We start from the raw sequence: 27,231 nt of genomic DNA on the forward strand, positions 1-27,231 counted from the left end.
GGCACTGTGCAGCTGGGCTGACTGAGTGGGGACAGAGGCCAGTGCAGGGCCACCTGATGCTGGCTGGCTCCTTGCAGTGGGTCACACACACACCCCCACCGTCTCCCAGGCCTCCTCCTCCCTGGGATGCACTCCCTGTGTCCCTCCCCCCAGCTCTCAGCACCCCATGTCCCTGGCACCACTCATGGCATGGGTGATCCCCTGACCCCACTGTCAGCACTGGCTGAGGTGGAAGGGTGTAGGCAGGGCTGGTGGCTGGTTCCCCAGGCTGGGCATTCCCCGACTCCTCAGAGGCAGAGTTCCCCTCTGGCATCGCCCTGACTTGCCAGGCTGCAGGGAGGCCCACGGGATGCTGCCCAGAGCTTGGGGACCACAGGGTCCAGGGTGTCCCTGGGGCCAAGTAGCGTCAAGCAGAGGGGAAGGGGACAGTGCCCAAGCCTGGACCCCTGCCAGGGGACATGGGGCTGGCAAGGCTGGGAGCTGATGGCCGGCGGCGCTTCCCACAGCAGACAGATGAGGCGGCACAGACAGACAGCCAGCAGCTACACTCCTCAGACAACACAGACAAGCAGCAGCCCAAGAGGTTACACGTCTCCAACATCCCCTTCCGATTCCGGGACCCTGACCTGCGGCAAATGTTTGGGGTGAGTCCAGCCCCATCCAGCTACCCGCGTGCCCTGCTCTCCACTCAGGTGCTGCCCCATGGCACCACAGAAACCCTAGGACTGTCCCATCCCAAAGGCCTGTGCTGCCTCCATGCCACTGCTGGCCGGGAGTGGTGGCATGCAGGATGGGCACCCTGCTTAACAGCCAGGCTGTTGGACCAAGGTCCACGTGTGAAGTGGGCAGTAACACAGAGCCCTTGTCCCTCTCCCCTTGTTCCCTTCCCAGCCCCCAATAGAATTCAGAGCAGTGCAGGCTGATGAGATTTTGGGTGATGCTCCTCAAGTCCTGGAAGAGCAGGTGCCATGGGAGCAACAGGGCTTTCCCCTGCATGGCACCGAGGGTCCAGTGGGCTGGCCCCCAAGGCAGCCCCCTGCCTGTCCCTGGCCTGGCTGAGCGCGAAGCCCTGTGCCAGCAGCCCCAGGTGCGGGCACAGGGCTGGGAGCTCTGTGGTGTTCACACCTCTTGTCTCTCTGTTTGCAGCAATTCGGGAAGATCCTGGATGTGGAGATCATTTTCAATGAGCGGGGCTCCAAGGTGGGTGCTACCCATGGCTGGCGCCATTACGGCAAGCCCTGGGGAGGGGGCCAGGCAGAGCCGGGATGCCCAGAAGCTCCACTGCCTGCTCTCCTGCCCCGTGGGACCCAGGGCAGCCCTGTCCTGCTGCCCTGCACTGGCTGGGGGGGCTGCATGGGTCCCTGCACCCTGAGCACCGGAGGGAGAGGAGGGCTCGCTCTGCCCCCTCCTGCACAGGCAGCTTGTGTCCCTCTGTGTGTGGATGTCTCTGTTGTATCTTCCCTGCTTTCTGTGCCCCTCTCCCAAACTCTTCTCCCAGCTCACGGGCAATGCTGGGGCCTCAGCTGGGACCCCCGGACCCAGTGGGGGCCCCAGCCCAGGCTCTCCATCTCTGCACTATGGCAGCCTCATCTCCTGCGCCAGCTCTCCTGATTCACCCCCTCTCTCTCTCTGTCCCCGCACCCTCTCTCTGTCTCTCTCTGTCTCTTTCTTTCTCCTTTTCTCCTCTGCTCACAGGGTTTTGGGTTTGTAACTTTTGAAACTAGCACAGATGCCGACCGGGCACGGGAGAAGCTGAATGGCACCATCGTAGAGGGCCGGAAGATTGAGGTGCTCAGATAAGTGTGCTAGTGCCATGCCTGTGTGTACGTGCGTCCCCTCCGCCCTACCTGGGGGCTTTCTCCTGCCAGGGGGCTGCAGGCAGGTCAGAGCTGCCCAGGGGCCACGGGCAGGGGAAAGCTGGGGCAGGGGATGCTTTGGGGCAGCTCCAGGTCCCATCCCCATGCCCCAGGGGAGGTTTGCCTGGCGCGTGCATGCATTCATGAATGCGGCACAGGAGCATGTGTGCCGGCTGCTGGGAAGGTTGTCACTTGGCGCAAGGAGTGTCCCATTCAAACGAACCTTCTGCGTGTGGGGAGAGCTGGGGCATTGGTCCAGGCTCTGGCTGAGTTTTGCTGGTTACAGAGGGGTCTGACAGACCCCAGCTGCCTGCAGTCCCTATGCCCACCACAAAGCCACCCCAAGCTCTGCAGGGAGGAGAGGGGCTCTCTGCTCCACATGCCATCTCCATCTTCCCTGTGCCTGGGAGGGAAGGATGCTGCACAGGGCTCCCGCTCCTGCTGTGCAGGCAACTGCTGCAATGCCCAGCTCCCAAGACTTTTATTTCTTTAAGCCAGGCAGAGGGATCAGGCTCTGCCTGTGCATTGGCAGCACCTTACTGACTAGTGAGCGGTGGGAAGTGGGGCAGCACGCAGCAGAGGGAGTGGGACGCAAATGTCCCCAGCAATTCTGAGAGCAGGGAAGGGCAGCCTGGCAGGATGCACCCTGCCTGTCAGAGAACATGGTCCAACAAAGCTGGGCAGGAGTTTGCTGGTGCTTGCTGCAGTGACCCAGGCTCCTGCTGCAAGCATCCTTCCTGCAGGCTGGGTCAGACAGGGTGGGGACAGGAGGCGGCCGAGCCTGGTGGCAGCACGCTGGGGCTCAGCCTGCACATGGCACCACAGTGGTCAGGGCATCAGCCAGCAGCCCAACTGACACTTGTCACTGGAGCCAGGAGGCCTGGGCTGGCCAGGGGTACGGGCAGGACTGCATCACGGCGGGGTAGCTGCAGACAGAGACTCGTACCGCATCTCCCCGTGCAGCTTGGCATCCTTTGCTCCAGTATCTTGAAGCAGCAGCAACACGCGCCAAGTACATCTGAGCGGGCCCTGGACTGCAGCCTCGCCAGCCCCACTGCCCACAGGCGCTGAGCTCCCGTCCACTCTCTCCACAGGTGAACAACGCCACAGCCCGGGTCATGACGAACAAGAAGGTTACCAACCCCTACACCAACGGTAAGGGTCAGTGCGAGCAGAGATGGAGCTGCAGCACGCAGGGGCATCCCCAGGCACCATCGCTGCCCAGCTGCTGCTGAGCTCCTGCAGCAAACCCCCTCCGTGCCCTTGGGCAGACGGGAGAGCAGCTGCTCCCTGCCCAGTGTGGGGGTGCAGCCCCCCCAGGCACCCCGGGGATGGGAGCTGTGGCCTCTTGGAGCCCAGCCGGGAGGTGGGGGGAAGTGCTGTGGGAAGGGTGCCCCCGGCCTCACTGGCTCTCCCTGCCTGCAGGCTGGAAGCTGAACCCGGTAGTGGGAGCGGTCTACGGCCCCGAGTTCTACGCAGGTAACATGGGGTCGGGGCCAGCCCTGCCACAGGTCCCCCTGAATGTCAGCTCTGCACCGTGTCTGACCCCACCGCCGCTCGAAATAGCGAGCAGCCCCCAGCCCCTCTCCCCATCCTGCAGCCCTGCATGCCCAGTTCCCCTCACCCTGGCCCGCTGCCCCAGCATCCCTACGGGGCCAGGGCATGGAGGCAGGCTTTGGCATGGGATGCCCCACGGTGACTGCGGGGGTCCCAGCCATGCCGTGTGGGGAGCTTCTGAGGTAAAGCCCACGTTTGTCCCCTCCCTCCTGCAGTAACGGGGTTCCCGTACCCCACCACGGGTACAGCTGTGGCCTACCGAGGGGCACACTTACGGGGACGAGGACGTGCCGTCTACAACACCTTCCGAGCCGCGCCACCACCACCGCCCATCCCCACCTACGGCGCGTGAGTACCTGGGCAGTGCAGGGCTGTTTTCTGCCACATTGCTCCAATTCTGCTGCCATCAGCATCGGTATTGCCAGGCTCTCACACTTCAGGAATGGACTGCAGCTCCCCCAGCACCTGCCTGGCCTCAGGCTCTGTGAAACCCCGCAGGCTGCTGCCCCTCAGGGTGACCCCAGTGCTCACCAGCCTCCTGCGCCCCAAAGCATGGACCGTTGTTCCAGCTGTGTTGGTTGGTTAATGGAAATGCTCTCTCCCAGCACACGCGGCTGCTCTGGTGTCAGGCACGGCTGTGGCAACCTGGCCGCTCAGTTGCTCTCAGCAGTGATCGTGCCTCAAGCTCCTCCACCCCTGTGGCACCCCGGCCCTTGGCTGTGCCCTCTGCCTGTCCCCACATCCCTGCCCTCCCTGCCAGGAGTCCCAGCCCGAGATGTGCCTGCGGGCTGCCTGGATGGCTGCTCCTCACCTGTCGGCTGCACTGCTGGAGGCAGCTCCCCCAGTTCACCCGCTTCAACCCGATCCCTCTCTGCCAGTGACATGGGCCAGGCTCTGACACCTCCACCTCATTTTCAGGGTCGTCTACCAGGATGGGTTCTATGGAGCAGAGATCTACGTAAGTGCCACTGCGCCTGCGTCTGGGACACACCGGGGACCCTGTGCTGGGGCAGGGGGCGAGTGGCACCAGGTGGCTGTGTGTTGGGCTCTGCCCCTGCCAGCCCGGTCCCCTGGGGAAGGCAGCTGGAGCCCAGGCGCAGTGTGGACGGGAGCAGGGTGGCACCACACAGGGTCCCGTGTCCCCAGCCAGGCCCCTCGCAGGGCCAGCGCTGCATGGGATTTACGGCCTCGACAAGCGCCGATGCACTGTCTTACACCAGCATTTAACCTCCATATTTAAGAAGCCATTGGCGATATTTCAGGCGGGTGGCTGAAGGATTTATCTAACGTGACACCTCATTAAAGCGATCAGGGAGGTGACATTCTCTCCTCTGGAAATCTAATTTTTTAAGGTTAATGTTTGTGAAAGCCCCTGGGGAATGGTAATGAGGCTGGTATGTGCCTGGTGGCACAGGCACCAGCTCCCCGCAGGGTCCCACCACTGCTCTGTGGCAGTGCCCGTGGAGTGCCCAGCTGCCCCAGCCCCCTGAGCCTCCCCTGGTAGGTACTGCACCCCTCCCTGATGGCCATCTCTCCTCCGCTGCAGGGGGGCTATGCCGCCTACAGATACGCCCAGCCGGCAGCAGCAGCGGCAGCATACAGTGACAGGTAAGCACTGCAGGCATCGCTCCTGAGAGGGGGAAGCCCTGTTTCACCCCCTGCACTGCCCAGTCCGACACACCGCAGCTTTTGTGCCCACGGGATGAGAATGGAGCCAGGTATGATGAGGGTGTCCTGCAAACAAGGGGCCCTTGCCCTCCACTTGGGCTTGTTCTGAAAAGGACTGGGTGCCCAGGCAGGGAGAAGCAGAGACATCTCAGGGGGCTCCCAGGTGCAGCAGGGGGGAGCAGTGGCTGGTCAGGGGGGATGCTGAGGGGAGGCGGGACCCCAACCGTGGTTGTTAATGCCCACTGCTGTGTTTGCTCCTAGTTACGGCAGAGTGTATGCAGCGGCAGACCCATACCACCACACCATCGGCCCTGCTGCCACATACAGCATCGGCACCATGGTAAGAGCAGCCCCCGCGGCCTTTCTTTGCTTCCTGGCACGAGCTGCAGCCAGCCCAGGGAGGGGAGGCCGGCACAGCAGCTCGGGGACCCTGTGGGGTGCAGGGCAGGCAAAGGGGCATGGGGCAGCCCTGCATGTGGGGGCTGTGGGAGGGGGAGCCAGGAGGTGGTGGCGGCAGGAGCAGCGCAGCCCCTGCCTGGCTCTGTCCACAGGCAGGCAAGAGAGGAGCCCTCCCCCTGCCGTGCCTTCATCCCACATGGTCCATTACGCCCTGCAGCAGAAGCCCCACACAGTCCAGACTATGCATGCTACTTGCTGGGAACCTGGCTGCCCCCTGCGCTGGCTGCCTGGCAGCACCCCAGGGCCCTGGCTGGGGACCGAGACCCCCTTTCTTGTCCCTGGTGGGTGTGGGGCGTGTCCCCAGGGCCCAGCACACAGCCACACACAGGGAGCACACGTGTGCATGCCGGCGCCTGCAGCCAACCCGCACACTGCGGCTCTTAGCTATCTTCACAACCAGCATCAAAGATGAAAAATCCCACTCATGGGCAGGATCTCAAAGCCAACCCGTCTTTTTCTTCCTTTTTTTAACCCCCTGACACGGGTCCCAGCTGCCAAGTGCCCCTCGGCACCCCTAGCCCCAGGCAGGTGCTGGCAAGGGGCCATGGCCCCTCTGTCCCGTGGGGATGGGCAGGGGGGTTACAGCCCAGCGCTGCAGCGGGAATGGGGACAGGCTCCTCTGTGTTAACTGTGGCACCGGTTGTGCCATGCCAGGGGCACCAGGGCTCGGGGCACCCTGTAGCCCCTGGCCCGTGCCATGGCCACAAGGCAGCACCTATGACTGTCACAGAGCCGGGACAGCCTTGGGCACCCTCCAGCTCTGCTGGCCCCTCATGTCCCAAGGATTCAGTGTCATTTTAAAGAGAAAAAAAGAGAGAGAAAAAAAAAAAAGAGAGAAAAAAAAAAAAAAGGGAAGAACTGGGCTTTGTGCCTCTCTCAAATACTGATTGGCTTTTTTTTTCATCTTTGATGTTGCAGGCTAGTCTATACCGAGGAGGGTACAGCCGCTTCACTCCCTACTAGCAAGACAGACACAGCCCCTCCCACCACTAACACTGACTGCTCACTAGCACCAAACCAAACCAGGCAGACAGAGCCGAGGCCGAGCCTCTGGAGGAACCGCGGGCCCTGCCCGGGCGGGCTGGGGCTGGGGCTCAGGCCGGGCTCCGCCGAGCTGCGGCAGCCCACACCCGTAGGGTTACCTCAAGCTGCTCCGTCCCGCCGCCCGCCCGCGTCTCCTGCACCGTCTGCCTGCCCCGGCGCAGCCCTGCGCCTCGGTGCTGCCGAGCATCCCTGGGGGACCGTGGGGAGCAGGGCTCAGCCCCAGCGGCACCCTGTTCCCAGAACTGGGTCACGGGGTCCTAGCGCAGCTCCACAGCGGGCACTGCCCTTGCTGGGGGTGCAGGGGGCTCGACCCCCTGCGAGGCAGGAGGGGGGGTGCTCTGCCCGCAGGCACGGTGCCGACGGTAGCCCCGGAGCAGCCCCTCTGCCCTCCCATAGGAGAGAGAGGAGCCAGCGGGGGCTGCTGTGAGCTCTGGGGATGGAGCTGGGCTGGGGGTGTGTGCAGGAGCCCGGGGCCAGCCCCCCTGGCAGTAGCGCTTCTCAGGGCTGACTGCGTTGCTTGGCGGAGGAGCTCTGGTGCGGATGGCATGGGGCGCAGTGTGGGGCTCGGGGGGCTGGGGTGACACCCGTGTATCCCCTGGCCCACGGCTTGGCCAGGCTGCCCCGCGTGCTGTGCCAGTGAAAGACCTGCCTCTTTGTTTCTGTTGTAGTGAAACCGTGGCCGTTTCCTTCTGGGACCAGGAAGGGCAAAAAAATCCACACCCACACACAAAAAAAAAAAAAAAAAAAAAAAAAACAAAACAAAACCAACAAAAAAAAAAAAAAAAAAAAAAAAAAAAGCAAAGCGGCAACAGCCAAGTGAAAGTCCCATACTGTCCACACACGCACCGAGTGAGCGAGTCCCGGAGGAGCGCCGTGGCAAGCACGGACCGGCCGGACGCGCCAAGAGGAGCCCCTCTCCGCCCCGGCCCCGCAGCCCGTGGCAGGGAGGGAGAGCCGGCATGCCGCCGAGCGTGGGGGCGTCCGGAGGGGCCTCCGCCTGCCCAGGACCTGGGCACCACGTCTTCCTTTCAGCCCCGGCGCGGCAGCGCTGGGGGTGCCGGCAGAGCGCTGCGGCACGCCGCCCCCTCCCCAGCTCTGAGGGCTGGGCACCGGGGTGGGAACCTGGCTTCGTGTTTCCTGAGCTCCGGCGCTTGCCGGTCATCAGCGCATCAAGTGTGCGAGGCCCCGGCTCCACGGAGCCGGGGTGGCGGCGCAGCCGCTTTGCTGAGGCGCTGGGCGTTGCAGGGGGATGAGCCTCTGCCTTTTAAAGGGAATTTTTGTTAAGAGGAGCTTGCAACTCGCTTGCAATCCCTTTCCCCTCCCTCCTCTCCATCCCCTGACACACCCGGGGTTCCCACCCCGCAGGGAGCTTGCGGTCCCCTGCACTGAGCTGGAACGGGGACTGCCCCGATCCTGCTCCTGCTCCTACCTGCTCCACGGCGCAGGACATGCTCACGGCCACCCGTCCCTGCCCGAGACAGCGGGACCCCCACCAGCCCTTGGCGCACCCTTGGCGCAGTGGTCTCAGCCATTGCATCGCCCAGGACCGGGGGCTGGCATCGCCTGCAGGGACCAGCCCGAGCCCCGGGGTCGGTCTTCAGCAGCCGGCATGCCGGGTCCGGTGCCCGGCAGCACAGGCGCTGCGGAGCGCACCCCGGGGCACAGCCCTGTCCCGCAGGGTCGCCTCGCGTTCAGCCCCCTGCCCCGCGTGGCTCCGCCACTCCTCAAACCTCACTTTATAGTCTGCAGATGCCCCCGATGCTCCAGCAATGAGCTCCCCCTTTTCTATTCCCGGTGTACATAGCCCCGGCCACCCCAGCCCCGCACCCCTGCCCCTGTACAAAGCTCCTTCCATCGCTGTACTGGCTTCTTCCTTACAGCACCCCCCCTGCGCCGGCTGCCGGCGCGCAGGCTGGCACTGGCCCATCCTGTATGCTTCAAAGGTGTGACCATTCTAATAAACAGTATTATTATTATTATTATTATTATTATTATTATTATTATTATTATTATTATTATTATTACAAGGATTATTATTATTATTGAAATTATTAATAAAGATTTCTTTCTTCAACCAGGGCGCCTCAGGTTTTGACTGGGGCATTGGCATGGGGCCATGGCTGGCATGGTGTATCTGACCATCCTGGCACACCTCTGGGCAGGGGGCTGCAGCCTGCAGCAGGCAAAGGCAGGGGGAACATGCTGAGGCCCCCATAGCAAGGGAGCGGGGTGCCGGCACGGCAAGGGTCCTCCCCTGGCTCTGCCAAGCGTTTCATTTTTCAAACTGTCAGATAATTCATTTCAGAGTGAGTTCCCCGCCAGAGGAGCAGCAGCTTAACCGCTGACATATTAATTTTCCTGACTGGGAGCCAGTGTTGTTTGTGGGACTGGGGCTGGTACTCGGAGGGAGCTGGGGCTGGGTGACCCCGCTGCGTGGCGCGCTTGCCTGCCTCCCTGCCTGCTAATTGCTTGCTCACCAGACTGTGAGAAAATAATTGCTGCTATAAATTTTCTCTCCTTCCGTGCATAAGAGATCCAGGCGAGGTAGCCCGGGTGCAGCCACTGCCTGCCAGCCCTAGGGAGAGGGCAGCGCTGGGCTGCCCCTCAGGGGTGAGCGCTGCGGCAGAGCACCTGCACTGAGCACCAGATGGGGGACATCTCAGGGCAGGCACTGCCAGCCTGGCTGCATGCAGCTTGCAGGCAGTGAGGGCTGCAGGAGCTGGGGGAGTCCCCAGGCAGCCTGTCGCAGGGCCCTGGCCAGCACCCAGTGGGTCCCCACAGTGAGGGCTGAGCCCAGCCACAGTGGTGGGAGAAGAGGGACCCACCAAAGCAGGATGATGAAATGCAGCCTCCACTCTTGAAGCCCCCTGCACACAGCCCACCCGCCAGCATGGAAGAGACAAGGACGCGGGGCTGCACCACGCTTGCCTTTAATGCCCGTCTCGGCTGGTGCCGCTGGCCGGCTCAGAGTAGACCAGCACCAGCCGCCCCCAGTGGTCGGGGTCCACGGGCAGTTCATCACGCAGCACCGGCTCCACCAGCAGCTCTAGCCGGCAGGACTGGCCCGCCGCTGGCTGCGGCACCACCAGGCCCACGACACGGTACAGGCAGGCGTGCGCCAGCCCCAGGAGCTGCAGCGGCGTCTGGCCCTCGCGGCACCGGGCACCCTGGCTGAGGATGCGGAAGCAGCTGGCGCGGTTGGGTGGGAATGCCCAGCGGAGGGTGAGGCTGAGAGAGAGCTGCTTCGCCTCTGGGCCCTCCTGCCACCAGAGCTGCGAGGCTGTCAGGCTCTGCACCTGTGGCGGGGAGGCCACCACGCTGGCTGCATCCAGCACCTGCCGAGGGAACCACAGAACCATGGGGGCCGGGACCAAAAGCAGTGGGTGCCCACCCACCCTCCCAGTGCGGGGCAGCGTGGGGCAGCACCGGGATGGATGGCTCCCAGCCGGCAGTGGTGGGCACTCACCCGGATCTCTCCGAGGAGGCATGTGAAGGGGGTCTCCTGCAGGCTGGGCTGGTGGCAGGACAAGAGCAGGGAGAGGTCTCGCAGGCTGCAGTCCTGCAGGTCCAGCTCGTAGCACCTGAGAGTGAAGGGGCAGAGCGGGCACAGTGCTGGGGGGGCCCCAAGGCACCCACACCTTCCCATGGGCACAGACAGCCAGCAGGGCACTCACCGGCGAGTCCAGCCATGGGAGCTGCGGTCGCAGGCAGCAAGCAGCTCGGCGAGGCGGGGTGGGGGTGCCGGGAGGAACCGGGGGTGGTGGCGGCTGTTGGGCTCTGCCAGAAGAAGTAGGGTCAGGGGGGCAAGGGGCTGAGCTGGTCCCATGCCCTGCAGTAGGTGCTTACTGCAGAGAGCACAGAGGGGGTAGGGTCCTCACCCGGCAGGGAGGTGATGTTGCCCTCGTGGCAGGTACGCGAGTCCCAGGTGGTGAGCTCCAGCGCAACCATCAGTTCATCAGGGTGCGGCCCCTCCAGCTTGTAGACCATGGTCAGGAAGAGCTTCGGGGGTGCCAGCATCTGCAAAGAGAAAAGGCTGATGACCCCAAATCCACCCAGAGAGAGAGAGAGAGAGAGAGAGAGAGAGGAGAGAAAAAGAAGATGGATCGGGTTAGATCTGCTGGGTGGTGCGGGCAGCGAGCCCCATGGCACACTCACCACGAGGTCCCAGGGCCACACAGCCCTGCCTGGCCAGCACGATGCCAGCCCAGCACTGAGGAGATGGCAAGGGGGCTTCACTCCAACTCACCGGATGGCCACACGCTCCTCGCCGGCAGGGATGGACCCCTGCAGCCTCAGGGAGCTGCCCCCGCACCAGGCATCCTGCAGACAACAGCTGGTGCTCAGCCGGCCCTTGTGCTCTGGGTAGAGCGGCTGGATCTCTTGCGCACTCAGGTCATACCAGGGGCCAGCCTCTTCCTCCTGCAGGACAGGGCGAGCTGGGCCGGGCAGGTGGCCAGGAGCAGGGACGCCCCTGCCCAGCCCACCCCTGCCCAGCTGCAGCTGAGCCATCACCCCACACTCACCATCCCAGCCAGGAACCTGCTGGTGCCCATGCCCAGGCTGAAGGAGGTGGTGAGGGGCAGCGTGCAGATGCTGTGCGTGGGCAGGTACTCAGACAGCGAGCCCCAGAACCTGGAGGAAAAGGTGGGTGTCAGAGCCGAGACCCCTACTACAGCCACTGCCCCAGCACGGCCTCGGGCATCACTTGAGCTGGGGCAGAGCAGGGCCAGCCTGGCCCTGGCCAGCAGCCACAGTCGCCCAACAGCCCTGTCCCACTGCCCCACAGCCCTCCGGGCCTGGGGTGCTCCTGGCCCGTTCTGCCCCCAACAGCCCCAGCTCCACTGAGCCGCCCTCACTTGTTCTCGTTGTGCAGGAAGTTTTCCTCCCCCAGGTGCTCGTAGACCCAGCCAGGAGCAAAGATGGCTGCAGAGAGGCCATGCTGGCGGATCAGGCGCAGGGACTGCAGAGATGAGCAGTGAGCAGCATGGGCTGGGCAAGGCAGTCACCTTGTAACCTGTCATGTCCCCACTCCCCCAGGTCCCACTGGCCCCGTGGTGAGGCAGGACAACACCATGGGGATGTGCTGCGGCATCTCCCACCCCAGGGACTGCAGCACTGGGATCCCCTGGCTCCCTCTCCATGCATGGCTGGCAGCCCAGTGGCTCCAGGTTCCCCTGCTCCTTGCCTCTATGACCCCAGGTTAGTGGTGTAGCGCGGCACGGCACAGCATGGCACGGCATGGCCATTGGCTGGGGCTCAGAGCCTTGCACTGGAGGGAGGCCCAGGGTCCCACTCTGGCCCGGTGTCGCGACGGAGGGAAGACACAGTCACTCAATATGAGTGATCAGCAGACTTCCCTCCGTCGCGACAGCCCGGTCCTGGCACACCCACCTTGTCAGTGTCGAAGCCACCACCGACCACGTCCCCACGGGCAAAGACATCAATGCCAACATAGACATCGGTGCAGCGTGGCCCAGCCAGCCCGCATGTGCGCTCCAGGTGCTCCTCCTTCCAGTTGTAGTTGGTGAACAGCCCATCACAGGCATCGAAGAACACCCTGGGAACAAGGGTGAGGGTGGCAGGACAGATACTGTGGCTGTCCCTACAGACCACCCCACCAAGGGCTGTGCAGGCCATGCCCTGAGCACCCTCAAGAGCTGGGTTTGGGGTGGGCTCACACCACCTCTGCCCAGGGCCAGTTTTGCCTGGGAAAGGTGATGGGACAGGGCCCAGCCTCACCTGTTCTCCTCGTTCAGCTCATTCTGCCATCTCAGCGTGCCGTTCTGCAGGACGCTGTCATACCAGATCACCAGCCCCCCTGGCACGGCGCTGTGCACCTGCACCGTCAGGTGCCGCAGGAAGGCGGGCAGGTTCCTTGCCGCTGCTGCCTGCCAGGGGACAGCAGGGACAGGTTGGCATGGGGCAGGCAAGGGGTCCTGCACAAGAGCAGCGTGAGGGCAGGGGAGGAGGCAGGGAGGGCAGGGTGCAAATGCTCACGCTCAGCATGTTCTCTATGTTGACCAGCCAGCCGTCGAAGCGGTAGTGCTGGGCAATGCGGGCCAGCTGCTCGCTCACAGCGTGGTACGCCTCCTCCCCACCAGCCAGGAATGACTCACACAGCTTCTCCCCATCCGTCCACTCCGTGATGAATGTGCCTGGGCAGGCGGTGAGAGCAGTGTCAGCCACGTGCCCTGGCAAACCCCCCATGCTCCTGGGGCTCTCCCCAGCCCAGTCCTGCAGCCCCCAGCCCTGCAGCTGGTCCTGCCCTCACCCAGCACAGTGACGCCGTTCCTGTGCGCCGCATTGGTCCAGCACACGGGCGGGATGGTGACAGTGTGGTGGCTGAAGTAGATGAAGACATCGATGTACCGCCAGTGGTAGAAGACGTAGGGGTTGCGTGTGGCTGAGCCCTGGATGAACCTGCAGCGGCAGAAAGAGGCAAGTTGGGCAATGCAGGAAGAACACTAGCAGACGGCTGTGGGGCTGGGAAGGGGCATGACTCATGCCCAGCTGTGGCACTGAGCCACCCCCGCAGACCCCTGCCAGGGCTGGCCTGGGCAAGGCCACCATTCTCCGGCTAAGCCGGCAGGGAACAAATCAAGCAGAAGCCAAAGGGGTTTGGGATTCGAGATGTTGAGCCCTGCTGCCACATCTCCCTTTTGCTCAGCACGTACCTGTCCTCCAGGTACCCGCCGCGCATGTCGTGGCACACCAGCGTCCGGGGCCTCTGGCTGCCCAGCGGGGGCTGGCGCTCTGCCAGCGGCACAGCGGAGACGTTGAAGTCGTCGTTGCTGTCGGGCTGCCAGGAGAGCAGCTCCTCCAGGCCGGACAAGGAGAAGCTGATGGGCTCTGTCGTGCTGGTATCGAAGTGCCTCGCTGGGGCAGGGGGGACTTGGTCAGCGGGGAGCCCGTGCGGCTCAGCACCGGCCCGGGGGGGCCGGGGGGACCCGGGGGCACCGCTCCCGCCGTGCCTCACCTGGCAGGGGCTGCGGGCGGGCGCTGACGGTGTCGTGCAGGACGGTGGTTCCCCGGGGCTCCGCCGCCGGCTGGAAGCTGCCCGGGGAGCGGGGTGAGGGCCGGGCAGCCCCCTGTCCCGTAGGCCCCCTGCCCCCGGCGCCGGGCCAGCACCGCGGCCAGCGCCGCCGAGCCCAGCCCGGCCCGGCCCCGGCCCCGGCCCCGGCCCCGGCCCCGGCCCCGGCCCCGGCCCCGGCCCCGGCCCCGGCGCGCCGCCCGCCGCCCACCTCCGCCGCCGCCGCTCGGCCCGCTCCGCCTCGGCCTCCGCTGGCGCCTCAGTCCCGGCCCGCTTCCCGCGCCGTGCCGGGCCCTCCTGCGCCGCCGCCGCCGCCATGGCGCTGCCGCCGCTGCCCCGCTCCGACGGCGCCGGCCCCGCACGGCCCGCCCCGGCCGGGGGCACCGCCCCGGAGCTCCGCCCGCCCCGGCCCGGCCCCGCACCGCCCCCAGTGCCCGCCCCGCCGCCGCCGCCTGCGCCGGGAGTCCCGGGGTGGGATGTGTTCTAGGGTGAGGACGTGTCTTCCAGGGTGGGAATTGTGTCTCGAGATGGGCTGCGTGCCCTGGGACAGGGCCACGTGTCCTGGGATGGGACGTGTGTCCCGGGCAGGGGATGTGTGTCCTGGGACAGGGATATGTGTCCTGGAATGGGGTTGTGTCCCGGGATGGAACATGTGTCCTGAGATGGGCTGCATGCCCTGGGATGGGGCCATATGTCCTGGGATGGACTGTGTGTCCCAGGATGGGGATGTATTTCCCAGGATGGGTCATGTGTTCTGGGATGGGGACATGTCTCCCAGGATGGGACATGCTGCATGCCCTGGGATGGGGCCACATGTCCCAGAATGGACTGTGTGGTGGGATGGGACATGTGTGCTGGGATGTGATGTGTGTCCCTGGACAGGCCCTGCTGGGCAGACTGGGACACAGCTGGTTCCCAGGCTGGCAGCCACCCCAAGGAGGCAGCTCCCTCAACTCATGCCACCTGCCAGCAGCCCCAGCCCTGCCTGCCATCCGTGGGGCTGGAGGCTGCCATGGGACTTTGCCCTCACCATGTGGCTGGGAGGGGGGCCCGAGCTGCCTCCCGCTGTCCTGCTGGGTCCCTGGGACCAGCCCTGCGGGGACAGAGGAACAGGGGCCCTACAGGCACCACCAGCTCCAGACAGCCTGACCAGCCTCACCACCCGCCCTCCACCCACCATGAGGTCACTATTTAAGCTCAGCCCTGAGCTCTCCCTGTTGTGCTGGGTGGATGGGATGCTGCTCTGCAGCTACAGCCCCAGCCCTGCAGCTACAGCCCTGCTCTGCCCAGTCACAGACCCACCAATCCAGCCTCTCTGACCACAGGCTTCCCAGCTTGATCTCAGGCCCATTTCATCACTGTGGACTTGCTGGATGATCAGGACTCTTGGTAAACCTGGTCACCACCCACAGCCCACCCTGCTCACAGGCTGATGGGTCTGTTACTGCACTCAGCTCCCCACCCTTAGGGAGCTGCTGGCCTTTGCAGGCCTGGCTCAGGTCTCCCTGGCTCTCCTGGGACCAGCTGCCCTTCCCTTCCCACCACTGGCTGGGCAGCACGGTGCCAGCCTGTAGCTCTTGGGGAGCCCCCACACCCTGGCAGTGGGAACCTGCCCTAAGCTGCACAGAGCCTCTGCACACACAACACAAGAGGACACAGAACGTGTGAGTAGGATTTAAAGTTGTGGGGTGTTTAATGTGGTCACAAGCTGTACAGAGAGTGGTGGGCAGCACACTGTCCCAGGCCCTGCTTTGCTATTGCATCTACAAAAAATACAAAGCCTAGCCAGCAGGTAATTTAACTGAAGAGGAAGCAGCTGAGGCCTCGCACCCAGGGCTGCCGGCAAGGTGCCAACCCCTCCTTGGTAGCATCGGCACCCAGCAGAGGCTGTGGCGGAGGGAACTGCAATGGGGACCTGCAAAGGGGAACAGATACAATCTGTTCCCCCATGGGAGCACTTGGGGAGGCTCAGCACAGAGAGTACCCAGCATTGTGCTGCAATATCTGTGCTGTTGGGACCCAGCTCTGCAGAGAGAGGGGCCCTTAGTGGTTTTACTGCCTTTCCTGCTGGGTGCTGAGCACCCTCTGCCCTTTTGCAGAAGGAGCCTGCCGCACATGGCATGGTGCAAGGGGGGGCAAGGGAAAAAGACAGTGTGTGTATCTGCGCTGCCTCTCACCAGGGCGCTGCCGAGCAAACCCCAAACACAAGCTCACAGCCATTGCCACAACTGACTGTGCCCCAGCAAACCCAGCTCTGACACAGGCACAGGTCGGGATGAGTTCCCTACCTGCCCCAGGCGAGTGACTGCTTGCCAGGTCACAAATGCAGCAGAGGCTGGAAATGGCTCTGACTCTTCCAGGTACATAGGCTCAGCCTCGAGGAGCTGGGCGTGGGGGCATTCACACACTGGTGCAGCTGCTGGCAGTAGTAGCATGTAGAAGGGCTAACAGCTTAATGGTGGGTGGCATGCCTGGGGCAAGAGGGCAGCTGGGGCTCCTCAGACATCTGCCCCAGGGGAGGAGGAGCAGGGTGGACCAGGTGCTCAGGGGTCCCCACTGTACTTGATGAGGTGGCCGCTGAAGGTGATGTAAGTGTCATACTCATCGCTGAAGATGGCATTCTCACGCTCGCCCTTGTAGAGCCGCACCCAGACCTCATCCTGCTCCTGCAGCTCCAACATGACGCTTTGGCTCTGCATGATGCTGCGGTCACTCACCTGGGCATAAAGGATGACCACCTCTGCCCCATTGCGCATGATGTGCAGGTACGTCTCTTTCTGGTTCCAGGTGTGCACGTTGAGGCTGAAGTAGTAGATCCCAGGGACGTAGCAGTAGAACTTGCCCGTGAACATGTTGAAGTGCTCGTAGAGGTTGACAAACTGTGTGTCGAAGATGAGGGTCTGGTAGTAGTCATTGCTGTGCAGGGGCTTCTTGCGGCCCACTGAAAAGGCAGCGTAGTGGCTCTTGCAGCGTTCCCCTGGGGCGCCCATGCTGCCCTTCTGTCCCTTGGGCCCTGCGTGGCCTCGGCTGCCGGCCACCCCTGTCTTGCCAAACTTGCCCTGCATGCCTCGCTCACCGCGGTCCCCCTTCTCGCCTGGGCAAAGCAGGAGGGAGAGTTGCACTGTCAGAGGCGGGTGCCATGTCTGAACCCTGGAAACCCCTTTGCCTGGCAGAAAAGGATGGAGACAGCAGGGACGCCCCCCCACCAGCCCTGCCCAGAGCCCACCAGCACAGGAGCAGCTCACACCCCACAATGGCTCCTGCCCACTGCCCCTTTGTCTGTGCAGGGTGCTGGACCACAGGCACCAGCCTCTGCTTCTTGCTCCCAGTTCGTGCAAGACTGGCATCCCAGAGAGCCAGCACTGGGAGCCCAGCTTTGTGCTGGCCTTGGGAGGATGCTGGCAGACCAGGCAGGCTGATGGAGTGCCGGGGCTGCAGGTTTGGCCATGAGCATTGCTGCAGTGTGGGGCCCTGACAGCTCTCACCTTTCAGGATGGTCATGTTGATTTGAGGCAGAGGCTGGTACTGGGTGTAGGAGAAGCGCTGGTCGGCCGGCTCACAGCAGCGAACACAGCGGGGCCGTGGGGGCAGCAGCCCCTCCTGGGCACTGCCAGCCTTCTGCTCCTGGATGGCCCTAGGAGGGCAGAAAGCAAAGCGCAACAGGGAGCTACGGGTGGGGGCTGAGGCCCTTGGCAGTGTCACGGCTGCCCTGGCCCCGGGGTCCCCTCACCTGGCAGCATGGTGCTGAGGCGGTGTCTCCTTGGGGTCCGTCTGCAAACGCTGGTCGGGGCTGGGGCTGAGCTGGCTCCCTGAAGAAGAGGGCAGCAGCAGGCAGGAAAGCAGCAGGACACTGGGCGCCCAAAGCCCCTCCATGCTGTGGCAGTGCCCTGTGAGGTGCCAGGGATAGCTGAGGGGGACAGCAAGGCCTGGCAGAGCTGGAAGATTCAGAGATGCCCTGCCACACTAGCCTGGCGGTGCCCTGCACTGTCCCCAGGACAGGACCTGATGCACTATGCGGCCCCAGACAGGGCACAGATGTGTTCCCAGCCCCAAAAAGCTGCTCTTGCAGCAACCCTTCCCCAGCAGAGCCCGCAGCATGGGCATGTGCATCTCTTCCAACTGCAGGGACCATCTGTACCTAAATAGCTGCTTTTAGCTAGGCTGTGTGCCTTGGTGACACTCCAGTGAGTGCCTGGGGAGACCCACGTTTGGAGCAGTGCAGGGGCTCTGGTCCTGCTAAGAGCTGGGGCTGTGCAGCCCCCAGAGCCCTGGCATGCATGGAAGAAAAAATTACCCGGGGAGCCAAGGGCAGAGCAGAGCAGCAGCCTCTGGCTGACTGTCTAAGTCCTGGGCCAAACATAGCTGCTCCTACTCAGCCTGGCTTTAGCTGCCTCCCAAGGATGCCCAAAAATGGCAACTTGGGGTCTCAGCACCCAAAAAAATTACAGGTAGCTCCAGGTGCCACAGGGCAAATGTCAGGGTGCAGCCCTGCCTATTGTGGGGGAACCCCGGCCCTGCCTGGGGAGGGTGCCTGCATCCCTCCTACACCACAGCTTGCAAGGATGCCTGCAGCACAGGCTGCACAGACCCCAGGAAAGGGGCTTCTGTGCCCCAGGAGCTGCCATCTCTTGGCCCTCAGTGTGAGAGCTTGCAAGGAGGCCAGACCCACTTCTCTGGAGATGTGGATGTGGGCTGGCAGCCCCAGCTGGGAGCCAGTTGCAACAGGGAGAAAACTTCCTGGCACCCCCGATTCCTGCATGGGGCCAAAGCTAATATTTGCAGTAGCTGGTGGCACCATGGCCCAGCCCAGGCAGCCCTGCTGCCCTTCCTCATCTTATCACAGCCTTATCTGCTGGAGATGTGGGGTTGGGCACACCCCACACCTGGCCCTGTGGCTCTGAAGGCGCCAGGATGGTCACGACCAAACACATGTGCAGCACTGCCCGGCTGCTTGGCATCGTGCAACCACAGGGTCTGAGGTGGTGCTGGGGCACAGCTGGCTGGCACAGGGCTGCAGGTGTGGGCTGCCTGGTCCCACACCCTGCCATGATGGGGCCTTGCAGCGCTGGGATGGAGAAGGCTGCTGAGTCCTGTACTGTCAGGTGCCTCCCCGAAGGGGCACATCCTTTGCCTTTCTCCCCTCCCCAAACAGCCTCCCCCCGCACTACCTGGCTCTGCTCTCCAGGTTCTGCAGGGATCCTAGATCCCCTGCCCCAAGGGGCAAAGGGCCCCACACAGCACAGCCCTTCGTCCTGGGGGTGGGCCAGGCCAAGGGGAAGGATTCTGGGGCAGAATCCTGTTGTTTTGGTGAACACCCGCCTTCCAAACACCAGGGTCCCCAGTCAGCGATCACTGAGCCAGCCCCCAGGCAGACTATTGTCCCCCGAGCACAGGGGCTGGTGGGGTCAGAGGACCGGTGGGAACAGGAGACTGGGGAGGCATGCTCCAGCAGAGGGTGTTTGAGGCCAGGATGGATGCCTGGCTTGTGAGTCACCTTCACTGGGACTAGGTGGAGGGATGGGGGAAGGCTCCAAAGGGCTTTCCTACTGCTTCAATCCTTTGCAGAGGGCCTGTTCCCTCACACACTTTTCTCGGTGCCTGTGTCCCAGCTTGTGTCCCTCCCTGCTCTGTCTCTCGCCCTGTTATCTCTGCCCAAGTCCTGCTGTGCTGCCGGCTATGGGGAGAGGCAGGGCTGTGGGCACTGTGCGTGGGCAGCCTGGCACCGTATCCTCTGTGCCCTGGCCTGGTGCCTGCCCATGCTCAGCTCTGTTGTCAGGGGAGAAGCGGATCCATGGATAGAAGCAAGGAGGAGGCCAGTCAGGGGCTTGTGAGCAGATATCATCCAGGAGAGCCTTGGCCCTGGCTCTCTTCACCCTGCTTGGCCTCCAGTTATGCCAGCCACATGCCAGAGAGCATGGCACGCAGCCTGCTGGTGTTTTGGGAAACCCGTGGTTTTCCCTCAGCTCTGGGACCATCAAACCAGACATTTTCCCTGAGACCCAAAGCAGGCTCAACCCTAGGGAAAATGCAGCTTTGCAGGGAACTGCTCCACAAGAAGAAATCCTTCACCAGAAAATTCCCACTGAGAAAGGCAGCATGCTTCCCAGGCTGTCATAGGGCTGGAAATGGAGGCGAGTGTCCTGTGCACACAGAGCGCTGTCAGTGGCATGGTGCACCCAGCAGCAGCATGCAGGGCTCACTGGGCCCCTGAACACATGTCCGCAGGCGCACCGGGCAGGAGGTGCCTATGTATGCACAGGCATATACAGCCCTGCTGAAGGGATGGTGTTTTTCCTGTCAGGATTGGATGCTTTCCAGGAGCCGTTTGGAGATTTAAATTAAGTGGCTGCTAAAGCTTTGTGACTGCAAGTCAAAACATCCTGAAATACATCCTAGATGGTGATAAAGACAAGAATGAAATAAGCAAACCCCTGGGAGGGGTTGAAGGGGCTCAGAGCAGTGGGCGGCATGGAGGCAGCAGGACCTACACACTCACCTCATCCTACCGGCTCAGGGTGGTGGATAGAGCCCTCCCCAAGCTGCAGCAGCTGGAGCTGCGTTGCCTCTGGGGTCATGCTGGTGGGATGGCTTCCCCCTGCCTTTTGCTGCAGCAGCTGGAATGGCTGCAGAGCTGTTTGTGCCCCCAGAGCAGCACAGACCCAGCAGGCAGCAGGGTGGGAGCTGTGTGGAGCAGCTGTGGTGAAGGACCAGCAGGGTGGTTGCAGCCTTCCAGCTCCTGCAGCACCAGCCAGATGCTGTCCTAGGGACCCCAGCAGCTACCACGTCCCTGTCCCCTGCACATGCCTGGGGACAGCCTGGCCCTGGGTTTTATGTGCTCATAGGGACTGTTTTTTGGGGCACAGGGCTGGGGGAGCTGCGGTGGATCTGTGCTGGGTCAAGCCTGTGCTGCAAGTTCCAGTACTAACCACCTCCCAGTGTCTGTCCTTGCCAAGCTGCTGTGGGTCAGGCTGTGACCCCAGACTGTGGGGCTCAGCCCTGTGGTCCCCACCACCCCTTCGCAGGCAGGGCAGGGTCCTCACTCAACTGACCGGACTGGATAGGGGGGGACCCTGGTCACCGCTGCTGGACATGCCCCAGGGCACCCATGCGACCAGTGAGGTGGAGCCACCTCATGAGTGAATCCACACCAGTGCTGCTGTGCCCTGACAGCACCCGCAAACGGGTACACAATAAGGTGCTGGTCCTAGGCCTGCAGGGCCCTCCCCCAAACCTGCCCCCTACCTACCTCCGGGGCAGAGTTGCTCCCTCCTGGTGCTGCCTTGCCTTCCCTAGAGCATCCCTCTGTACTGCCCTGCCAGCCCCCAGGCACGGGGCAGAGCCTGCCTGCAGCGGATCGGCTGCCTCCCACTCCAGCAGCCTCTTCTCCTCCTCCGGCCTGGGCGGAAATGCACTTTCTAGAAAGTAAAGGAGGCAGCAGAGGAGCAAGACCAGGCGTGCAGCCCTCCCACTGCCAGATGTGAGCCCAGCAGCGCGGGCGGCTGGCGTTAACCATGTGTGCTCCCAGCGCCTACCAGCACCGGGCCTGCAGCCATGACCAGCGCTGGCCCAAGGTCAGGGAATGGCAGCAGCACATGCCAGGGGCTTCGCTGGGACCTTTCACAGACAGCCAGACACACACACGTGTCCCACAGCGCTGGGCAGGACCTGGCCCCACTCCCTGCACCCCAAGTGCTGGGGGGACACGGGGCCCGTCCCAGTTAACGCTGGTGTGTCAGGAGCCGCGGGCTGGGGCCTGCCTGCACCGGGGGCTGCACCCGGGGACATGCCCACCCGAGGCTGGGCCGCAGGAGACACCACTCCGCAGAGCCGGCTCAGCCCGCGTCCTGCGGCCCCCCTGCCCATCGCTGGGTTCCAACAGCACGTGTGCGGGGGGCCGGGACCGGTCGGGGCTGACCGGTCCGTTGTCGCCGTGCCCGGCCCGGTTCGGGCGCGAAGCAGGCCGCGGGGTGGACTGCAGCTCCCAGCAGCCCCCGCGGCGCAGGGCGGCACTGACGCGCGAGGGCTGCTGGGAGTTGTCGTTCCTGCTGCGGCCGCGGTGGTTTGGCCGCTGCCGGCCGCCGTGGCGGCGCGCGGGGGCTGCCGGGAGCCGTAGGCGGTGGCTGTGCGGGGGGCGGGCGGCTACGCTCGGGCGGCGCCGCGGTGAGTGGGGACACCGGGGCGGGGGGCGCGGGCCGTGCCGCGGGGCCTCGGGGCCGGGCCTGTGGGGAGGGGGCCCGCCGGGCTGGGGCGGGAGCACCGCGGGCACAGAGCACTCTGCTCGGGGGGAACACCGGGGGCGCCGAGGCTGTGCCCCGCGGCAGAGGGTCCGGGGGGCGCGGAGGCCCTCAAGGCCCCGCTCAGGCCGGGCGGGGCATCGGCTTCCCGGCAGCTCGCTCCGAGTAGGGGGTTCGGGGGTCCCCGTGCCCGGCGGGCCCGAGGGTTCCCGTGTCCGTGCCCGAGGGTCCCCGTGTCCGTGCCCGGGTGGGCTGGGGGCGTCCCCGTGGCCATGCCCGGGGGGAGAGGGCCCCGTAGCTGTGCTCAGGGCAGGTGCTGGGGTCCCTACAGCCACAGTGGGGACCAGCGCACTGAGCCGGGTCCCCAGGGCCCTGCCGAGGGCGGTGCTCCGGGATCGTAGCAGAACGGAGGAGCACTGCCCCCCCTCCCCTGCAGGGTTTTTACCCCGCTGTGGCGGCGCCTCGGGGCGAGCAGCCGTCCCTCGTGGGCTCCTCTGTGTCCCGGCCGTGGCCAGGAGCACACCCGCCTGCCCGGGCTCGGCCTCCCATGCTCAATGCAGCCTCTGTTCACCCCTCAGGCTGCTGAAAGGCACATTGAGAGCCCCGTGGCATGGCTGCTTGTGGGGAGCACGGCCCGTGCCCAGCGCCAGGCCCGGGGCCCCACCACAGCCGGTGACAGGCCTGGGCTGGCAGCTGGGCACCCCTCTGCCTTGCCCCAGGCTGGGGGTCCTTGCCCTGTGCTGCGTGGCACGGGGTGATGGGGCAGCTTCCAGTCCCTGGGGGCTGCTCGCTCCCTGCGCAGCCTGGTATAGTCCATCTGCAGGAGCCCAGGGAGCTGCCACATCCCCTGTGCTGCACGGAGGGAGGTGGCAGGGAGAGGCACTGCTCTGGCACCTTGGCCCTGTGGGTGGGCACAGCGCAGGGTGGGCTGAGGGTACCCACATATGAGTCATGCCCAGAGGAGACACCATGACAGTGGGCAGACCTGGTAGAGGCTACTGCAGCTTCAAGGCTCGGCAAGTTCTGGTGTTTGTCCCTTGAACCCAGGTGCTGCACTTCCTGCTCAAGCATTGGCATCCTGCTGGGGTGGAGCTGCCACGTGTCTTCTGGTGTCTCTGTGGGGCCTGGGGACACGTCTACTGCTCAGCAGCAGGGCTGGTTCCTGGGGGCTGTGGGAGCTGGGACAGGCCGGCTAGCCACTCCATAGGCACCAAGGGTTGTTCTTGCTGCTGGAGGGGAGCTCCCTCCTGGGGCTGTGCAGGAATGCTGCTCAGCAGGACACCCAAGTACAGGTCCTGGGGACTCGCCCAGGGTTACTGTGGGCCCTGGGGCAGGTAGAGGTGCTGAGCAGGTCATGCATGCCTGCCAACACTTTGGGGCTTGTGGCTTGTTCTGGTCTGGGAGGGCAGAGCAGGGTTGAGGTGGGAGGGGGCTGAGAGTGCCCTCAGCAGCAAAGCAGCCCCCTTCCCTGCTTGAGGCAGCAGCACCTTCTCCTGCTGCAGGAGAGGGGATGAGATCCCTCACCTCTCCCTTGTGGCCATGCCCTGCAGCCCCCTGAGCTCAGTGCAGCACCAGGCTCCAGCTCTCTGACCTGCTTCCTCCCTTTTTTCCACCAGGTTCTTCTTGCCCCAAGTCTGATGCCCATCCCGCCCTGCCATGAGTCTATGAGCCCCCTCCGGATCAGCGTGGGTGGTCTACCTGTCCTCGCGTCCATGACCAAGGGTGCTGATCCCCGCTTTCGACTGCGCTGGAAGGCCATCGTGCTGTCATCAGCTTGTGTGGGGATTGTGCTGCTGCTCTTCTGCCTGCACCGGTCCTCACCAGCGCGGCATGGTCCACCCAATCCTCGCAACTGGCAGCTCAGCCTGCACACAGGGGACCGCTACAATGACACCTACCCTCTGTCCCCACCCCAGAGAAACCCCGAGGGTGTGCGCTACCGCATCGGAGTCATTGCGGACCTGGACACGCAGTCACGGGGCTCTGAGGAGCACACCTGGTTCAGTTACCTGAAGAAGGGCTACCTGGTGCTGTCGGACAGCGGGGACAGCGTGACAGTGGAGTGGGACAAAGACGAGAGCGTGCTGCAGTCCCACCTGGCTGAGAAGGGCAGGGGCATGGAGCTCTCAGAGCTGGTCGTCTTCAATGGGAAGCTGTACACTGTGGATGACCGGACAGGAGTGGTCTACCAGATTGAAGGCAACAAGGTGGTGCCCTGGGTGATCCTCCCAGATGGGGATGGCACAGTAGGGAAAGGTGAGCTCCACCAGTCTGCCCTGCAGATGCAGAGCAGTGAAGCCCTTGGCTCTTTGCGGCTCGCTGGGGTGGGGTGCACCGTTTCTGTGACTCCGTAAGCCTGGGTGGGACAGGGGCAATCCCGCCCAGGGACTCGGGAGGCTGTGCCCAGGATCTGGGTGTCTGGTGTGGTGTTCAGGGCAGTGTGGCCAGTCTGATGTTTGTGCTGGCTGAGCCCTGGCTCATGCCATTCTCTCCACTGCAGGCTTCAAGGCGGAGTGGCTGGCAGTGAAGGACGAGCACCTCTACGTGGGGGGACTGGGCAAGGAATGGACCACAACAACAGGGGAGGTGGTGAACGAGAACCCCGAGTGGGTGAAAGTCATCGGCTACAAGGGTGACGTGGGCCATGAGAACTGGGTGGTGAACTACAACGCACTGAGGGCTGCGGCAGGGATCCGACCCCCAGGTACTGAGTGAGGCTCCCTCCTGCCACCCTGTGTCCCACACCCTCAGTAGGCCCCAGGGCTGAGGTCTCCCTCCCCATAGATACTGGGACTGGAGTGAGACTTAAAGGATGCTGGAGGCCAGAGACCTCGCCCTGTCCTGGCAGAGAGGCCAGAGCTGACCCTGGCCAGTTTTCTCCTGTCTGCCACAAGCAGTGGGAGGTTCACTTAGCTGGTGCTGTGCCTGGCAGCCAGGCCCCCTGGGCAGAGGAGGCTGTGCCAGGGTGCCCCTGCCCAGCTCCGGGAGGGACTGGGGGGGCTGCTGCATGGGCAGTGGGGCAGGAGAAGGCAGAAACATTTACAGGAGTTGCCTCTGGGGGCTGCAACCTCCCCGGCTGTGGTGTCCTTTGGAGTGGGGAGCAGACCCACCCCAGCCTGGTGGGTGCTCTCTGCCTCATGCCGTCAGACACCACTCCTTGCTGCAGGTTACCTGATCCACGAGTCGGTCTCCTGGAGTGACACCCTGCAGCGCTGGTTCTTCCTGCCGCGCCGTGCCAGCCATGAGCGATACAATGAGAAGGCAGATGAGCGGCGAGGCACCAACCTGCTGCTGAGCTCTACTCAGGACTTTGGGGACGTGACGGTGGGACGTGTGGGTGAGGTAGTCCCTACCCATGGCTTCTCTTCCTTCAAGTTCATCCCGGACACAGACGACCAGATCATTGTGGCGCTGAAATCGGAAGAGGACAACGGCAAGATTGCTAGCTACATCATGGCCTTCACACTGGACGGGCGCTTCCTTCTGCCTGAGACCAGGATTGGGAGTGTGAAATACGAGGGCATTGAGTTTATTTAACCGACTTTTCGACTGGACTGGAGGGGCGCTGGGGCAGGCCCTGCTAGCATGCTCCTAGCCGGGCACATGCCCCAGGCTTGCCCGAGGGATGCTGGGCAGCACTCCCAGCTCTGTAGTTGGCCTTGGCATCTCTGGTAAAGCATTGGCTCTGCTGCAGCAGGTGTGGTGTGGGTGTTTCGGCAGTGGCACCTGGTGGCAAGGGACTGCCACCACAGGGTGCTGTGAGCCCCAGTCCAGGAGACAGACAGTGGTCCAGATGTGCCAGTTCCCTGCGCAGGCCCTGAGCTGCAGCCATTAGCACCCAGCCCCTAACTGCGACAGAAACCCTTTGCGGTGAGTCGGTGGCTGTGTTGACATCTGGGCTCTGGGTTTGCAGCTGAGGAGGAGCCTGAGCCCCAGCTCTGCTGCTCTGCCTCGTGTCCTGCTGTGCTGCGGTGCTCCCCCGATGGAGGAGGGGGTGACGAGCTGGAGCACTGGGCCTGTCCCAGTACCTGGAGGAGCAGGTCTGAGCCAGGCGCTGGGGTCTAGCCATGCTGGCAATGTGTCCTGGGGCCACCCTGCAGGAGAACCTCCAATCCGTGTCCCCAGCACCTCACTGGGAATATACTGGAGACATGAGGACAAGCATCCCTATAGGGAGGAGCATCCTTGAGGGTGCAATTGACCAGATCCTGCCCCATTCCTAACCCTCCTGGGGTCAGAGTGACTAGCTGGGGATAGGGGCATGGCATGGTGTCCCAGCCAGGGCAGGCAAGGGCCATCTATGGTGTCATAGCTGCGGGGGATTTCATCAGACTTTTTCCCAGAAGGTCATTTTCCTTCCCTTTTTACTGTAAGCTGGGTGAGGTGATGGCTGCAGTAATGGGCAGCCCTGGGCACTTTTCTGGGGAAGGTCCCACGTGGGAGGGGGACTGTGGTGGTGTCCCTCTGGCTCTGTCACTGAGGGGGATGCAGCTGTTCCTGCATCACCAGTAGCACCAGGGCTGGGGCTTTTAGTGGTCTCAAGTAGCAGCAGCTGGGGCTGCTGCTGGCACTGCTGTACCGGTATGGTGGCTCTGCCCATGGGGCTGGGGGAAGCAAGTGTGGTCCCAGGTGACTGATGGTCCAACAGCCATAGCCAGTTGTAATGTGGGCACATCCCTGTGCGTGGCCCTGTGCCATTCCCAGCCCGCACCCCAAAGGAGGTACGTGGTTTTGCTGGCTTGGGCCCCAGAGGTGCCTCTAGACCCAAAGCTGTCAGCTCCAGGAAGATGCAGGACCTGGACAGAAGCCGCCAGGAGCCGTCAGAAAAGATGGCCATGCCTGCTCCAAGGGCTTCCATGTTTGGTATAGGAGGGAGAGCCAGAAGCACCAGCTTAGCTTCCTGGGGCCTGCAGCAGCTGGGAAGCATTCACAGCAGCCCCAGGCTTTGCTGGCCAGGGAGCCCTTCCCAAGCTTGCCAGCAGTGTTGTGAAATCATGGCAGCAGCCTGTGGCCCCTCAGGAGGAACTTGCATAGTTCTTGGGAGCCGAAAGTGTGAAACATGGGCATCTGCTGGCCCCCGGGGCCTCCTTCCCACCCCACTAACCACAAGAATGGAGCTCCTGGCCTGGCCTGTGCTCCCCTGCCTCAGCCCCTGCCCTAGTTGGCAGGGCAGCAGTTCTTCACACCAGTGAGGTGCTGGGGTTCATGGTTGGCCCTGTGTTGCCCCCCAATTTGGCAGCAAAGAGCTGCGGGCACAGGGCAGCTGGCAAGGAACGAGGTGACTGTGGTGCCAGGACCCTCCACTACCCTGGCTGTGGGAGTGGGACCTCCCTCTCCACCAGAGCAAGGCTGTGGTCAGGACCCCTGGGGATGGGCCCAGTGC

The 27,231-nt window shown here is 63.7% G+C and overlaps 4 protein-coding genes across 21 annotated transcripts in view; 2 read left to right on the forward strand and 2 right to left on the reverse strand.

The window, feature by feature from the left end:
• Nucleotides 1–8,560, forward strand: part of RBFOX3 (RNA binding fox-1 homolog 3) — a 146,702-nt gene extending 138,142 nt beyond the window's left edge. For 12 of the 15 annotated variants that reach the window (XM_040582209.1, XM_040582208.1, XM_040582211.1 and 9 more), the window contains 10 exons: nucleotides 507–644; nucleotides 1,147–1,200; nucleotides 1,696–1,788; nucleotides 2,951–3,011; nucleotides 3,282–3,335; nucleotides 3,629–3,761; nucleotides 4,332–4,371; nucleotides 4,960–5,021; nucleotides 5,343–5,421; nucleotides 6,459–8,560. In XM_040582209.1, the coding sequence (XP_040438143.1) occupies nucleotides 507–644; nucleotides 1,147–1,200; nucleotides 1,696–1,788; nucleotides 2,951–3,011; nucleotides 3,282–3,335; nucleotides 3,629–3,761; nucleotides 4,332–4,371; nucleotides 4,960–5,021; nucleotides 5,343–5,421; nucleotides 6,459–6,503 (759 nt within the window). In that variant the 3' untranslated portion in view covers nucleotides 6,504–8,560. The remainder of the gene's footprint in view (nucleotides 1–506; nucleotides 645–1,146; nucleotides 1,201–1,695; nucleotides 1,789–2,950; nucleotides 3,012–3,281; nucleotides 3,336–3,628; nucleotides 3,762–4,331; nucleotides 4,372–4,959; nucleotides 5,022–5,342; nucleotides 5,422–6,458) is intronic. The other 3 variants (XM_040582215.1, XM_040582217.1, XM_040582218.1) reach the window with 3 other exon arrangements.
• Nucleotides 8,561–9,498: 938 nt separating this feature from the next.
• Nucleotides 9,499–13,954, reverse strand: ENGASE (endo-beta-N-acetylglucosaminidase). Its single transcript, XM_040582204.1, has 14 exons — nucleotides 13,826–13,954; nucleotides 13,561–13,637; nucleotides 13,259–13,460; nucleotides 12,856–13,004; nucleotides 12,582–12,739; nucleotides 12,324–12,472; nucleotides 11,976–12,141; nucleotides 11,441–11,544; nucleotides 11,108–11,216; nucleotides 10,831–11,003; nucleotides 10,463–10,617; nucleotides 10,259–10,361; nucleotides 10,051–10,165; nucleotides 9,499–9,919 (listed from the first exon to the last, which is right to left on the reverse strand). Exons 1-14 carry the CDS (start codon nucleotides 13,930–13,932, stop codon nucleotides 9,515–9,517), a joined length of 2,172 nt encoding a protein of 723 aa, XP_040438138.1. The 5' UTR covers nucleotides 13,933–13,954; the 3' UTR covers nucleotides 9,499–9,514.
• Nucleotides 13,955–15,283: 1,329 nt separating this feature from the next.
• On the reverse strand, nucleotides 15,284–21,486 carry C1QTNF1 (C1q and TNF related 1). Of its 3 annotated transcripts, none has more exons than XM_040582226.1 (4): nucleotides 20,861–21,486; nucleotides 17,345–17,501; nucleotides 17,100–17,248; nucleotides 15,284–16,555 (listed from the first exon to the last, which is right to left on the reverse strand). In XM_040582226.1, exons 2-4 carry the CDS (start codon nucleotides 17,485–17,487, stop codon nucleotides 16,158–16,160), a joined length of 690 nt encoding a protein of 229 aa, XP_040438160.1. In that variant the 5' UTR covers nucleotides 17,488–17,501; nucleotides 20,861–21,486; the 3' UTR covers nucleotides 15,284–16,157. The 3 variants fall into 3 exon arrangements, with proteins under 3 accessions (XP_040438160.1, XP_040438159.1, XP_040438158.1); XM_040582225.1 differs by having other exon boundaries at nucleotides 15,284–16,708; nucleotides 17,345–17,521; nucleotides 20,861–21,484; XM_040582224.1 differs by having other exon boundaries at nucleotides 15,284–16,708; nucleotides 20,861–21,482.
• On the forward strand, nucleotides 16,275–25,541 carry CANT1 (calcium activated nucleotidase 1). 2 transcript variants are annotated; one of them, XM_040582206.1, is made up of 4 exons: nucleotides 16,275–16,379; nucleotides 23,465–24,104; nucleotides 24,349–24,552; nucleotides 25,015–25,541. In XM_040582206.1, exons 2-4 carry the CDS (start codon nucleotides 23,486–23,488, stop codon nucleotides 25,383–25,385), a joined length of 1,194 nt encoding a protein of 397 aa, XP_040438140.1. In that variant the 5' UTR covers nucleotides 16,275–16,379; nucleotides 23,465–23,485; the 3' UTR covers nucleotides 25,386–25,541. The 2 variants fall into 2 exon arrangements, with proteins under 2 accessions (XP_040438140.1, XP_040438139.1); XM_040582205.1 differs by lacking the exon at nucleotides 16,275–16,379 and adding an exon at nucleotides 21,720–21,774.
• The last annotated feature ends 1,690 nt before the right edge of the window (nucleotides 25,542–27,231 follow it).

Source organism: Falco naumanni, chromosome 1 (genome assembly GCF_017639655.2).
Source record: "Falco naumanni isolate bFalNau1 chromosome 1, bFalNau1.pat, whole genome shotgun sequence".
NCBI lineage: Eukaryota > Metazoa > Chordata > Aves > Falconiformes > Falconidae > Falco > Falco naumanni.